The 16,375-nt window shown below is 43.3% G+C and overlaps 1 protein-coding gene across 1 annotated transcript in view; it reads right to left on the minus strand.

Annotated features, from left to right (window-relative positions):
* Positions 1-16,375, minus strand: part of CLVS1 (clavesin 1) — a 174,979-nt gene that overhangs the window by 15,178 nt on the left and 143,426 nt on the right. The window contains exon 5 of the mRNA XM_036082475.2: positions 13,244-13,479. Coding sequence (XP_035938368.1) covers positions 13,244-13,479 — 236 coding nt within the window. The remainder of the gene's footprint in view (positions 1-13,243; positions 13,480-16,375) is intronic.

The raw sequence follows: 16,375 nt of genomic DNA on the forward strand, positions 1-16,375 counted from the left end.
TTACCTCCTACCACTTTGTATGTTCACTCTGGACTTCTCCTCCACTCCTATGGCATGCATTCCTCTCATTATGCTTTTGAGCCCTTAATTTATGTTCATTCCAGAATCCTTTTCTGAGCTTTAGAACTATCCATGCAATGGCCTATGTGACTACTCTAACTGGATATCACATAAGTCTTCACACCAACCATGTCCAAACCTGAACCCATAAACCTTCTCCCCCAGTCAGCACCTCCTCCAGAGTTGCCCCTCTTGACAAATGGGACTGCTCTCCTTCCAGGTACATGTGCCAGGGACCTCCAGTTGTTCCTGAAACCTCTTTTATGTATTCCCCACAACCACTAGATTGTTAAGTCTTACTTTACCCATCAAATGTTTTGAGTCTGTCTTCTCTCTGCCCCCATTCCACCACCATAATCTGAGTTTCCATCATCTCTTGCCTTCACTGTCTCAGGAGCCCCAGATGGTCTCCCCCACTCTTACTTTCTCCCACTTCAGCTCAACCTTCTCACAATAGACAGAGTGAGATTTTTAATAAACCCAATATATTCATATCACTTTCTTGCTTAAGATCTTTCTATGACTCTCCACCGCTCATAAGTCCAAGTCAAAACCTATGTGGCCCTGCACAGCAGGCCCCTGTGTACCTCCCCAGCCATTCTTCCCCTTACTTTCTGATCTTCAACCTCTGTGATGTTTTTTAGTTTGTTTATTTTTTAAATTCTGTATTTCAGGGGTGCCTGGGTGGCTCAGTCGGTTAAGCGTTTGCCTTCGGCTCAGGTCATGATCTCAGGGTCCTGGGATTGAGCCCCACATTGGGGTCTCCACTCCGCGGTGAGTCTGCTTCTCCCTCTCCCTCTGTGATCCTCTCACTTTCACTGTCTCTCAAATAAGTAAATAAATAAATCTTCTAAAATCTTTTAAAAATAAAAACAAATAAATCTTTTAAATCTTTTAAAAATAAAAAAAGAAATTATGTATTTCATTGCGTCTGAGGGGTCATCAATTATAGAACATGTCCTGATTTCAGAAATTTCTAATGTAAGAAAAAAACCATCTTATAATTGTTAGAACACTGTAGTTCCTGCATGTGGCCCTGCCCCCTCCAAATGCAAGGTTTCTGCTCCCACATCACTCCTTCTTTTGCCTGGGGAACTCTTCTTCTCATCCTTCAAGTCTCAGCTTCTGTGTGAGCTCCTCAGGGAAGCCCTTTCGGACCACCCCGATGGTCCCACCACAGGTTGGGACTCCCATTATGCACCCTCATGGTGCACTGGAATTTTACAGAGCACTTGTCACGGTGATAATGAAATAGGCTTTTGTATAGTAACGTGTTTAAAGTCTTTTTCCCTTAACAGATTATAGACTCAGAGCAGGAGGTAATTATACTATCGTCAGCAGCTAAGACTTACCCTTGCTTCATGTAATCCTCACAGCGCCATAATAAGGTACATCTATGACTACTCCCCTCCCTTAGAGATCGGGAAACAAAGCCATAGAGAGATAGCTGCTCAGGTCACCTGACTACTAATTTGAACCCCTAGAATCTGATTTTAGATTCCGGTCTCTTAACTTTTATCCTATACTATATCTACTGTATCCTAGTAGGCACTTGGTAAATATTTGTTGAATGAATAAAGTCTTCAAAAAGTTAAATATTATAAATATTGTTAATAGAATTCTAGAAACTAGGGGAAATAATAAAACTAATGAGTCGGTTTTTGATAAACTCAGACACAATTTAAATTCTAATCAAACATTGATCACAAAGACCATGTCACTGTCTTATTCTATTATGGATGGTTGGCAACAATTTCCTCATCACTCTACAAAGTACCCTACTCCTAACAGCATTTACTGTCATATATTTCCTTCCTTCCTTCCCTCCTGTAGTTTTTGCCTTCCTTCTTTTTTATTTCCCTTCTTCTTTTTTCTCCCCTACTCTCTCCTTTTCCCCTTCCTTGCTTCCTCACAAAATACACACTGAGCATTTATGACATACTAGGGAATATATACCGCACAGGATATATATTGGTGAATGAAAGAGCACAATCTCTGCCCTCAGAGAGTATATAATGTACATAGAAGGGATATTTCATATGTAAGTAAAACCAACAAATCTGTGATTATGGAATTGTGATCCCTGTTAAGAAGGAAACAGTTCAGCAATAGAGATTAGCAGGATGGGAAGGGCAGGACGCATGGGAATAGGGAGGGTGAAGAACTCCTTTCAGGGGAGTAATTGAAGAAGCCAGGCCTGATGAAGGAGGAGTTGGCCACTGGTGAGGGGAAGAGCATCCCAGGGCAGGGGAGGCTCAGGAGCAGGATGAAGCCTGGCACACTGAATTGGGAGCAGGAAGCCAGGGTGGCCAGGCCTGCAATAAGGAAGAGCAGCCTTCATCTGACGCAGAAGACCAAAGGGAGGTCAGGCCAAAGAGTGGCATCATTACCGTTTTTAAAGATTACACTCAAGACTAGATGGATAACAATTTAAATGAGAGGGATGGAGAAGAGGGAGAAGATTAACAAAGACCAAGAGAGGGCAGACAAAGACTGCCTGGACGGTAAGTGGGAAACCAGGGCTGTATGAAGGTGAGGTGGGGGGGGGAGGGGGTTCCTGTGTTGCTAATTCCTCCCTCTCCTTGGTCTTGCCTCCCATTCCCTGCATTCACTGTGCCTGGCTGTCCTCTGGGTGCAGGGCTCCAAGGGTACAGAAGGCCCAATACTGGCTCCCTGCATAAATTAAGGCAAAGAAGAGGGAAATAACCAACAGCACTCTGACTTCTAACCAGGGATTCAAGACATCTGCCTCTAAGCCCTTACCACTAATTGTTGCTTGCCTCTCTATTAGGGAGTTGGGAATTTTCATTGTTAGCGGGAAACTTCCATTGGGAAAGAAATCAAAACCCTGAACAAAATGGAAATCCTATGAATAAGGCTGGGGAAGAAAGGAAGCTACTACTTATTGTCCTGCTCCTCTGCAGTGCTTTGCAGACTTCCCCCAGTGCTGCCAGTGGACCCTGACAGCGACCCCTGGAGGTTAGAGCTGCTTTATACTTGAGGAAGCCAAGACTTGGTGTGGTTACATGACTTACCCAAGGTCACGTAACTAGAAAAATCAGAGGAAGAAAGTGATCAGAACCCACATCTACTCTGATAAGGGAAGATTGAGAAAAAAGGACAAATAGAGAGGCAAAGAAAAGTGCAACCACGAAAGTCACAGAGTCACAAAGCTGAAGCAAGCAGACCATAATTAGGATGCGGTGCCGCATGCGTGCCCCCCTGACGCCCATCTTGGAGAGCAGTGGAGCAACGGGAAACGGGGCTCCCCAGGGCAGATCACCACAATAACAGGAACACAACCGCCACATCTGAAGGGGGACCATGGCGGAGTTTCCAATGAGAGGCTAGAAGCTCAAAAATGCTCTTCTGTGGCCTCAACATAGAAACTCAAACACTATAGTTTGGACACCGTAAGTCCAAATGATATGTACAACAAGGTTTCCCTTAGGTTTCTAAACAGGCACTGCAATTCTGTATGCAAGCAGCACATCGGTTTTAGGAACAACATTGCAAAGAGATTTTGATCACGTGTTATGCCAAATATTTGTTTTCATCCATATGATCATCAAAGCTTATAAGCGAGATTCGTTGCTGGCTATTGGATGTTGGACACAAACAGCATCAGCTTTATTGGAATCGGGCAAAATGTTTGTTTACCAATAGCAATATGTTCACAAGAAAGAAACGTTCTTTGTTTTTCTTAACCAGACTATATCTCCCTTTCCAACTAGCCGCATCTGACCGTGGTGCTCCGATAAACAGGAAGTCATCTCAAGAACATACATTGTGAACAACCAAACGGTTTGCACTTGGAACTACACGGTCATTTAAACCACATCTGTTTGTTTCCCTTGAAATCAACCCTATTTTGTTGCTTTGCCAGGAGCTTCGAACTCTTTATCTCTTAATTTTTCATGTCATTCTTTAAAAAAGAAGAGAAAACATGGCCCTGAACACAACAGTTTATGCAGCCCCATTCATTCTCTTATTGACCAAATTCATTGTATAGATTTTCTTTCACTCGGATATTACATGGCTATATAGGATGTGCTTGCAAGGAGATGCCCCCCTTCAATTCTGCCACAGAGAAGAAAGCTGTAGAAAAGCAGGAGATCCATCTCAGCCAGACGCACGAGCAGTGAGGAGACTATGCAGCTATTTTTCTTGGTTCCTTAAGAAATGTTAACAAATTCTTGGGAGCATCCTTGAAACACACCAGTATCCAATAACCGACATAAAATGCTGGGCATTCTCGGCTTACCCGAGGGGTCTTTGCTTCTGGGAGTGGTGACGTCTCAGACATTAGCTGGCAAAGTAGGAGTGAGGGACACCCCAAAATTAAGAAGTCCAATCTTGTTTGAACTGGAAACAAGTCACGAGCCAACTTAGAGGGCAGTAGAGACTGTGGGTCATTCATTAAGAAATGATGCATTATGTGATTTTATTGAACGTAACATCCATATGGAACATCTGTTCCTGGGCCACACAGTAAAACGGACCCTTTTTGCCCTGATTGCTTGGAAGACAAGGGTCCTCCTGTTCCACACTGCCACCCCTCATTCTTTTCCTATGGGTTGTATTTCATGATGATGTATGACTTCTGCCGGAAACGAGTAGTTATCCAGCAAATGCATACATTCACCCTATAAAAAGAGGACTGCATGCTGGAAGATCGCCAAGGTCATAGCCAATTCTATTGACAGCTGAAAACAGTTAAACTGACTTTTACCACCCAGGCAGGGGCCAAAATTTCCTTCTGGCTCAGAAATCTGAACTCAACCCAGGCATTCCCCCAGCTTCTCCCCTTCCCCCAAATCGGATGGCTCATAATGTCTCTATGACATCTTCCTCACTTCTTCTAGGAAGGGTGTTTAGGAAACATAAAGATAGAGGCATTTGGTCAAAAGGATCAGAAGTAATTCTACCACACAGGGCAGCTGGCCAAGACCCCAAAGCACTGGCCCCTCTGATTGCCCAGCATATAGTATCGACCAGGGTGGATCGTTTCTCTGAAAGTTGGGGGCCATTCTTCACTGGTGCAAGCGGAGATGTCGCTTGGTTTTCTAAGGGTTCCTCCTCTATAAATACTTGTCTGGATCTCTGATAAGTGCTGAAGTTTTAATAAATAAATAAAACAGGAGTTATTGCACATACTTAGCCAAACCTTGTCTATGATCAGGCTACACCAAAAACTAAGGCAAGCATTTCTGGCAATTTCAAGAATTGACGGTTTTGACTCTATGAATGTTATTATCACATAGCTAAAAAACAAAACCCAAAAGCCTGAAGACAAACATCTTTAAATGTAAATACATAGTGAAGGCACCTGAATCATCACTCTGTCGGGCCAACTTAGAAAGCTGGTGCAGAATTAATAACCAAACTGTTAGGATAGTGCTCATGTGCGTGAGGGGTGCAATGTTGCTACTTTTTGCACTGAAGTGCTACGCTGACACTGGTCTTTTGATTCCCTGAAAGACAGGGGCCTGTGGCCAGCACAGAGGAGGCTCTCAGTAAATATCTCTTGGAGAGACAGGGCCAGGGTGGGTGTGGCCATTGCTCCCCGCCCCGGACTCAGCAAGTTAAAACACTCTCTGTGCATCCACTCTGGCTCTGCTTTTCCTCCGAGTGACTCCACTGGGCCTGGGTGGCTGGGTGTAGTGATAACTCCGTGCAGCTCACCTGCTGCTCAAGGGAAGTAAAATATGTTATTCTGTTTTGGTAATTTCTGAGCTGCTGCTTCTTTTTCTTCTTTTTCAATATTTTATTTGTTTATTTGAGAAAGAGAGGGCATGAGCAGAGGGGAGAGGGAGAAGCAGACTCCCCGCTGACCTGGGAGCCCGACGTGGGGCTTAATCCCAGGACACCAAGATCATGACATGGGCCGAAGGCAGACGCTTAACCAACTGAACCAAACAAGTACCCCTAATTTCTGGGCTTCTGAGAAGGAGCCATGGTTCCACTAACATCAGATTTGGAGTTTCTCTTTCAGTGCTGAGACATGAATCTCTTTTGGGAAATTCATGAGCCAACAAGACCACCTCGTACCTTAGATAAAATAATACTCCCTTTCCTTGTGTGGCAGATTGAGCCCAGATCAAAACAGATAGGTACACCTGAGCCCATGGGTGGTGACCTCCAGGAAACAATGAGAATGAAAATTGTCAGCCAAGGTTCAGACCAGTTGGGTCTCCATGAACTTAAATCGGCTTCCTGATTTTCCATGTTGTACCCTGGTGTGGTGTTTACCCACCCTGGTCTCTGGGAGACAAGTGCACAGAAAGATTCCTACGATAAAATATCTTTGGCGATACAGATTTTTACCCTGCGAGGCTTCTCAGGACCTTGACTATGATAATTAGAAGAAAAGTATTTTTTTTAAATCTAAGCACTAGTAAAAAAAAAAGGGGGGGGGCATGTCTGTGCACCATTTACTTACACTTTTCAAGCTACAGAATATTAAATATGTATGGAACATCTACCATGTGCAAGACACTATGCTTCTAGAAGAAGCTAGCTGGATGGCTGTATAGAAAACCCCCAGACCAAAAGCCAGGAGGCTTAAGCCTTAGTCCCAGCGACTTCACATAAGCAGTAAAGGGCAAGGGGATGAGCAGGTATTTTTACATTATTGTTTATAAGCCACAAAACTTAACAGATTTTACCAACTAGGAGACTAAAATTTAAATTAAATAGTAAGTAACTTGGTTTTTATTAAAATTAAAGATCTTAGGCTCATTCTATGAAATAATACTGATTACCTTATGGCAACATGAGCTTGTCATTACTTAATAAATGCAATGTTCTCTCAAGAACTTATATATATACCACATGGGGGGCAAAAGAAGAGGTCCTTGGTAGCAGAAAGGCCGATGATGCTTAGGTAAACTTTAAGACCTCCTCTGGTTCTAAAATTTCCTAAATCCTGATAATAAGGGGAATAATAAAATGCATGTTTATATATAATTTTAGTATTTTATATACAATTTTCATGGAGGACGTTTATCCTGCAAACAGAAGCTGCCGTGGTACAGCCAGAGGAACTCACTCAAGATCAACTCAAGAGAGGATGGTGTAAGATATAAGCTTTCTCTCCCTGGCTGCCCTGGCAGAGACCACCTGCCTTTTGGCTCTGGGGCGGGGGGAGGGGGGAAGGGGGGACGCTGTTTTGATCTGGTCCCTTTCCCTTTCTATGCCAATCCTGTGTGGTCCGAACAGCACCCGGCCCCACCACCAGGGCGACCACACGCCCCAGGCTTGGAAAATCAGCTTCCCCCCTGCTGGCCGAAGTGGTGGCTTCACTCGGCAGAGAGCCTGGCTTCTCAGAGCACTCCCTCTTACTTTTACCCAGAAACGCCGGGAAAGTTTTCTATGTCTTTGAGATCATCAACTCCATGGTGGATAGATAGCAGCCCTGACGACAAAGCTTAGTAGAGACCAACAGAGTAAGGAGGTAAGGCATTCTGGGCCACCTGTGTCACCTCCCAGGCTGCAGGGGCCGGGTCACACCTGTGCTTCTTGAGGTCAGGTTCTGAGCAGCATTCTTCCAAACCACCCGATCTGCAGAGCAATCTGCACTTGGACAGCTCCAGCTCTGGGGGAAGACCCCAGTTCCTTACTTGGAATCCAGGTCTTGGGATAAAATGTGCATGAGGTTTATTACCAGTAATCTTTAAAAAAATCTATATATGTGTGTATGTATATGTATCTGTATATATTTCAATATATATACATATTTATATATATATATACACAATATAGAGTATATATATGTCTGAGTACATGAACACATTTATAATATATACAAATAGGTGTTTTTTAAGTAGAACTTCTCTAAAAATGACTAATCGTCCTCCAGGAGTTCAAGAGAGTGTGTTTCTCTGTGTCTGTGTATAGCCTTTTAAATAATATCGATAGCCATTTAGAGATTAAGTCTAGAACCAGAAAGCAATTAATAAGCAATAATTAATAAGCCTAATAATTGAAAGAGATATCACAAAATCTACGCACTGATGAAAAAACCATGCCCTTGCTTCATGAAGCAGAAACATCAGGCTGCTGGGTCCTGACCTCAAGCCACCCCCTGCGCCTTCTTAGGTGACAAAAAGCCCCTCTGGTTTGGGCATATCTGCCCATGTGAATCAGGGGTGCACTCTTGCCTGAGACGGCTTCATCATGTGGGACCCAGGGGTAGGAGCCTGGGTCACGGACCCCACCCATGAGCTACTGGAACACGCAATTCTGTAGTCACTTCACTCTGTGACGTCTCGTTATGTGAAACAATCAATTGTCCATATCATTTGAAGCAGTCCAGTTGGAGTTTTATCTTATTTGCAGCCCAAATCATCATAACCATTACGGAGCCTACTTACTGTTATTTGTTGGACAGTTTTATTAAGTTGGGCTACCTACTTTTCAAGCTGAAAACAAGTCCAGCAGTAAATTAGATAGAAGGAAACAGAGTGCTTCTGACATACCTAGTTTCAGGAACAGAAAGTGACGACTGACGGCCCGGAAGCAAGGAAATAGAGTAAATTGTAAAATAAAAAAAAGGAATAGGAAGGTAAAAATACAACACTCGGGGTCATTTAGCAGTGGAGTAGAGAATGCTACACACTCAAAAGCCCATAAATCATCATTTTATTAAAGAAAAGATCAATATTGAAATAATCTGTTTAGAAAATTTTCCATCTAAACGAATATTTTTAAAAAGATTTTATTTATTTATTTGAGAGAGAGAGAGCACATTAGTGGGGAAGAGAGGGAGAAGCAGGCTCCCCGCTGAGCAGGGAGCCCAATGCAGGGCTCGATTCCAGGACCCTAGGATCATGATCTGAGCCAAAGGCAGACTCTTAACCGACTGAGCCATCCAGGTGCTAAACTAATAATTTTTTTAAGTTTTTCTGCTTAAGGGTTGAATCAAATTTATCTGGAAGAAGAAAAGAGCTTGTTAGACCCACTAATCCACTGAAAATTTTATACATCTTGGATTTTACTCTACACATGCCAGAGAGCATTGTTCTGAGTCACTTGGAACTCAGAGGCCACATTATAAATAGTGACTAGGTTCCAAAGACAGTCCACAAAAGTCCATTTGACTCTAAATGGACCTGAAGACTGGTGGGAATTATGGTGGGAGGGATTGGGACTCTGGGCAGTGTCTACCCATTGGAAGTTGGAACGTTATCCCACAGGACAGACCCAGGTCATCTGGCTCAGACCAAGGAGGTACTTCCTAAAGCCATGCTACAGGGCACACACTGCCCTGTTAGCTGCCTGCCCATCTCTGGACAATGCACACTAAGGCTAGCTGACAGCCTGGGCTGGAGGACAGGCACCACATCAGGTGGGAAGCTGGAAGAGATGACCTTTAAGATCTCCAATTCTGTTTTCCATTTCCCCATGTCCCCATGGGTTCTGAAGGCTCAGAGATGCTATGAATCATGGCTGTTCTGTCCCTGTAATTTTCTCAGTCACCACAGACGTCCATCAGTGAAGCACCTGACAACAGGCACAGTCACACAGCTAGGGTGGTCCCTCCTTGCTGCATCACTGCTGGTACCAATCTCCTCATGGCCCATCCTGCTGCTACCTAAAATCCCCAAGAAATGGGGTGCACCTGGGTGGCACACTCAGTTAAGCGGCCCACTCTTGGTTTCGGCTCAGGTCACGATCTCAGGGTCGTGAGATCGAGCCCTGCATCGGGCTCCGCGCGGAGCACAGAATCTGCTTGAGTTTCTCTCTCCCTCTGCCCCTCGCCCGCTAAAATAAATAAATAAGTAAAATCCTCAAGCAACGGCCCAAGGACGCCACCACCAATGAAAGCAAGAATGAGCAGGATACCTTGATGGCCTTGGTAAGGTAATGAGAGGTACACAATCACTAGTTTCTCTGGCATAGTCTTGGATTTTGACTTCAATATCTTACCTTTTCCAAAACCTGCCTTTGTCTAAGAAGACTTCTCTAAGAGTCTTCCCGGTTGAGATTAGTGAATGTTTCCTTAGAACATTGCAGCAGGTTCTTACACCTCCTTTATAGTACCTCTTTCATTCTGCACTATATTAGAGTTATTTGTGGGAAAATCTTATCTCCCTTAGTAGGCTGTAAGATCCTATAAGTCAGGAGCCATGAAAGCCAGGAGAAATCAGCTCTGAGTAATTGGACAACTGTACCAAGGGTGGGTTTTGTAGGTAGCAGCTCATTCAACATTAATTCATTCATATGCAGCAAGCACGTATAGGGTGTGTGTTGTGTGTCTATTGTGTGGTGGACATTGAGTTTGATTCTTGAGGAGGGTGTAAAGCAAATAAATGTTATTCGAAGACTTTAGCCTCCAGAACTCACCATCTCATAATGGAGGCTATCACCTCCTCTGATCCTCAATGTCAACTCAGAGGCAGAACTTGGAGTCAGGACATGTCTAATTAGTCACCCAACAGAGATGTAAGTCTGTAACTGATCATCTGGAGAAAAAGTGGCAAATTCCTACTTTAAGCCACTGGACTTTGGACATTCCAACAAATATGAGGGTATGATGACTTTATCTAAGTCTCTAGAGATAAGGTAGGGACAAACCACAGGAAGGGTCATTGTTCCTGCCTGTGGAGGGATTGGAGAGAGAAGACTGGCACTAGAGGTGAGGCTAGAAAGTATGAGGAAAAGCAGACAGTGTGCCGTATCTTACAGAGGACAGGAATGCAGAGTGTGGAGCCAGGCTGCCCAACTCTGAATCCCCGCTTGGCCATTTACTAGCTGTGTGACCTTGAGCAGTTGCTTAACCTCTCTGTGTCTCGGTTTCCTCACTTGCGAACTAGGAATAATCATCAAACCTTTCTCATACAGTTACGGTGAGGATTTAGAGAGTTAATGCGGGTATGGGCTCAGAGTAGTGTCAGTAATGTGAGTTGTTACATTATCATTACTGTGCTGGAGCCTGGACTGAGAGCGGGTCAGAACCTGGGTGGGACGATCGTCAGGCCCTTTACTGTAGAGATACAAAGCCAGCCTCTCAACCCTGTGACCAACACTTCCCAGAGAATGTCGGCTGTTAACCTGGGGAATAAATGAATTTCCAGATCGCTCCAGTCTCAGCAGAGAGGCTTTACCAGACATGTGAACGCGATATTCCCAACTGAGCAGGAACTGTGGAGATCCTCCTCCTGGACACTCTCTTGCTTCAGGACATCAGTGTAAGCCCAGTTATCCATAGGAGACTCTAACAGTGACACTCTTCCTTCCCCAAATACCTCTACAGTACAGCCAGTCTTCATTGTTTCAGTCTTAGCTCTGGCCCTCATCCACCTTCTGATGGCTTTTAGTCTACATTTCCCTGTGAATTCCATGACCCTCGTAAAACCCAGAACTCATTTCTCTGCTCAACTATGTCTGGTGAGGAGAAAACAAAAATGACATAGAACGGTCCTGCCATCAGGATGATGATTAGAATTAAGGTCTGATAATATCAAGTACTTTTCAAGAGTCTGGGGAAGACATTCTCACACATGCTGGTGGGAGTATCCATCTGAACGGTCATTTTGGAGGGCCACTTGGCGGTGTGGGCTAAATTTAAAATGCACACACTCTCTGACACAGTGACTACAAGCTCCAAGTTTACCTGAGGAACTTCTTGTGAGAACAAAGGAGGCATATCAAGGACTTACACCGAGTCTCTTCATTCGAAATAGAGAAAGAACTCAGAAATAAGCTAAATACCCATCAAGAGGGAAACGGCTAAACTGTGACATATTCATCTATTGGAATACCATGCAGCATTAAAAGCATGAGATGTGTCTAGATTCACTGGCATAGAAGGATGTACATAATAATATGTTACTGGGATAAACTGTGCCCTGCCCCCCCAAATTCATATGTTGAAGCCCCAACCCTCAGTACCTCCGAAGGTGACTCTATTTGAAGATAGAGACTTCAAAAGAGGTAATTAGGGTAAAAGAGTCTTTAGGGTAAGTCCTACTCCAACATGACTGGTATTGTAGAAAGGGATTAGGACACAGCCACACAGAGAGAAGTCTATGTGAGGACACAGGGAGAAGGCAGGCATCTACAAGCCAAGGAGAGAGGTCTCATAAGATACCAACCCTGCCAACACCTTGATCTTGGACTTCTAGCCTCCAGAATTGTGAGAAAACACATTTCTGTTGTCTAAACCTCCCAGTCTGTGGTACATGGTTGCAGTAGCCCTAGCAAACTAATATACAATATTCGATATTTTCTGTGGGTGTGGATAGATGCATGTAATATATGGAAAATGGAATAGAAGAGTCCACCTTAGTCTCATAACAGTAGTTACCTTTGGGAGGAATTGGGTTTGAAATTGGGGGATTATAGCCTTAAAAATAAGGTTTTAATTTTTACAATGAGAAAGCACTCATCTATTATTTGTACATCGATTTTAAAAATCCCTCTTTCATGGCACTCTATTAAATTCAGTATACAATATACTTCACCACCCAGATGCAACAATCTTTAGAACTTCATTCCACGTCCACTCGCACCCACACCCCTCATGCACCTGTTGGCCACACCAGAATATCCCATCCCTCTGCTGCCTCCATGTCTCTATGCCTCCGTCTATGCCCTCTGCTTAGAATGCCTTCTCCTCCTTTTTAAGCCTGGGTTGCTGATTTTCATCCTTCAGAGCCTAGCTCCAGTGTCACCCGCTTTATAAACAAGTTGACAAAAGTCTTACTGGACAGATTTTCCTGGGCCACGCTTCTCTGTTCTTTTGATGTCTTATTCATATGCGTGTTCCCAGTGCCCATCAGTGTCTATAGGCAAGTAAATGCTCAATAAATGGTTCTAAATGCATGGATGATAGGACTGCGTTCTGGCAGGTTGCTTTTTCAATCCAGGCCATCTCAAAGGCCCAACCTTTCATTCTCTGTGTGTTAACTCAGGCTCCCTAGAGACGAGCACTGTAATTGTGACATGAGCAAGGTCCAGCCTTTAACTGTTTCCTTAATACAACAGGGACAACTCGACTTCTGGGCCAGCCAAGCCCCATTTGCTTTCAATTCTAGTGAAATCAGCTGAGAATGTATTGCAATTTATTTTATTCAAGTTCTGTGCCCATAAAGGTCTTCAATTACTTAACCCACAATAGGCCCAAATCAAAAATGCTTATTCACCTCTGACTGGGAGGCTCTGATAAAGCAGGTCTTACCTCTTCATCGGCTTGGGGGAGCATTCTCTCTCCAGATTGGAGGATGTGTGTTTCACGTGCATTGCATTGTAGGAAGTGTGAGTATAGTCATTTTCATCACTGTAGTCTGGACCAAGTAACGTCCGGGCCCAAGTTCCCATGTCATAAGGAGGAAGGGTTCCTCCAAATTCAGAGGGCAAAAATTCAGGGTGGATTAGCTGGTGAAGGCTGTTTAAATTGTTTCCATGCAGGAAAATCTGGAAAGGAAAAAAATAATTATCAACAAAAAATCCAAAACATATGAGCAACTATTTAGCTTAATACACAATTTAGCAATGACAAATTGGATGCACGGCTGGTGATCATGGTGTTTAAAGAGGCATTCAATTTTGTGTCTGCAGCTTAATCTTCATAAAATGTTAATTTATTGCTCAGAAAAGGGGATGAATTAATAGTCCTTAAAAAATGAAGTTTATGAACAAATTGGGTATTATTTGGCCGTGGCCCAAATTTACACATACAGTAATCTCTTAACTATCCCTGCTGTTAAAAAGGGTAGCAATGCAGACCATGCAAACCCCCAATCATGCTTCCCGTGCATCCCCACATTGTTCTGTTCCTCCTGCCCCCTCAAGGGCTTTCTGCCCTCTGTACCCTCTCCGTCCCCCCATCCTTTCCAGGCCTTTGCCAAGCGGTAGCCTCTTCCTCAGTCTGTCCCAGAGACACCTGCGCATTCTGGTTCTCCTCCCTGCTGCCCCCAATTAACTATTATTTGCTGACTTCTATTTTTTCTGATTTGTTCATTTATGTCTTGCTTGCCCACAGGAAGAGAAGAATACTCAGGAAAAGGGATGGTGTTTTCTTACTCTTTTAATATATTCCCAGATCCCAGGGTGATGTGGGCACAAGGTAAAAACTTCATCCATTAGTCAGTGGAACTGAAAACTGTGGCCTGAGAACTTATGGATATTTTTACAGCCATCTTCCATTTATGTCGGGACTGAGGGCTAACACCCAAATAAGTTTGCATCTTCTAAACATGTAATGAATGGTGATGGAAACTGGCCAAACAGGGGAGAAAATATCCCCAAATTTCAATAATTTTCAGACAAATCCACAAAGTGGTTAAGCCATAAGTCAAGAATGACCATTTCCTACAGTTTAGGAATTGATTTCTGAAAGTCTATTTAAAGTCCATCTGTAGAATGATATCAGTTCTCACACTTCGCGTTGCAAGCTCAACACACATAAGTTATACCCAAGTGTAGGACCACCGATAATACACACACAGGTGTACACACACACCACAGTTACCATTATGCAATGTAAATGTGACTTTTAAAATACTTAAAAATAGGGGCACCTGAGTGGCTCAATTGGTTAAGCATCTGGCTTCGGCTTAGGTCATGGTTCCAGGGTCCTGGGATCGAGCCCCGCATTGGACTCCCTGCTCCGTGGGGAGCCTGCTTCTCCCTCTCTGCCCCTCCCCCCCACTCGTGCTTGCTCTCGCTCTCAAATAAATAAATAAAATCTTTAAAAAATAATAATAAAATAAAATACTTAAATATAGTATAATATACCATAAAATTATTATCAATTATGTTATATACTATAGACCATATTATAATATACTATGTAACAGAGGCATATGCTTGCTACATTGTTCCGTTGTATTGATTTTAACTTATGATGTAATGGCATCATTTAAAAAGGAAAGGAACAAGAAGCTAAGTGCTAACATTCCTCAGAAGAATACTGTAGCACTTCAGAAAACTATGTAAATTTTCTGACATTGGATCTCAATTTTAATAAGAATTATTGCTTTTGAAGAAATTCATGTGTTCTGGCGTTTGCAAAACACCTATCTTAGGAGGAACTATAGTGTTTGAAGCATGGACAAGCTAGAGATAAATATTAGCCCTGGTATTTAGAGCAAATATTTGTACCTACCCACCCAATACCTCCAGTTCTTTTCTTTTCATTTTTTGTACTATCAATTTTATTTGTGATATTCGCTTTTTCTGTTTCAAGTTTTTATTTAAATTCCAATTAGTTAACATATAGTGCAATATTGGTTTCAGGAGTAGAATTTAGGATTCATCACTTACATATAACACCCAGTGCTCATCCCAACACCCATTTGGGCCCTCCTTAATCCCCATCACCCATTCGGCCCATCCCTCCACGCACTTCCCCTCCTGCAACCCTGTTTGTTCTCTATAGTTAAGAGTCTGTTTTATGGTTTGCCTCTCTCTTTTCTCCCCCTATGTTCATTTGTTTTGTTTCTTAAATTCTACATATGAGTGAAATCATACGGTATTTGTCTTTCTCTGACTGACTTATTTAGCTTAGCATAATACCCTCTCGCTCCATCTTCGTCATTGCAAATGGCAAGATTTCATTCTTTTTCATGGCCGAGTGATACTCAAGATACTAGAGATACCATATCTTCTTTATCCATTCATCAGTCAGTGGACATTTAGGCTCTTTCCATAATTTAGCTATTGTTAATAATGCTGCTATAAACATTAGGGTGCACGTGTCCCTTCAAATCAGTATTTTTGTAGCCTTTGGATAAATACTTAGTAGTGAAATTGCTGGGACTAGGGTAGCTCTAGTTTTAACTTTTTGAGGAAGCTCCATACTGTTTTCCACAGCGGCTGCACCAGTTTGCATTCCCACCAACAGCCAATATCTCCAGTTCTTAAAGGATAAGCAGTGCTGTGGAAACTGTCCCTGTTTCCTGGGGCTCTGTGGGATGGAAGAACTCAGCAGATAGGAGGCTGGACTCTTCACCTGTCAGATTCTATTCCGTGCCCAGAGCTCCAGAAACTCCCTTCTATGGCACAGCAGCATGTGTAAACTGCTTTGTAGGAGGAATTCCACTAGCTCCTTTCTGAGTAGAAAATGCAGCCACTGGGAAGCCTGAATCCATACTGGGAACAGTCTAGACACTTCTCTGTCCTTAGCACTGTCCTGAGCCTTCGACATTGCAAAATGCTTCCAAATGTCTCTGCCTTCTTAGGTTGGTGAGTTCTAGTTCTTAGTTCCACCCTTGCTTGGGGACAGGAGAATTACCCCTCCCATACCCTGCTGCAATGTTTCCTAAGGATCTGGAAGCATCTGAGGTTTAGGAGTTAGGGACACTGTGTA

Source organism: Halichoerus grypus, chromosome 5, assembly GCF_964656455.1.
Source record: "Halichoerus grypus chromosome 5, mHalGry1.hap1.1, whole genome shotgun sequence".
In the NCBI taxonomy this organism is placed as follows: domain Eukaryota; kingdom Metazoa; phylum Chordata; class Mammalia; order Carnivora; family Phocidae; genus Halichoerus; species Halichoerus grypus.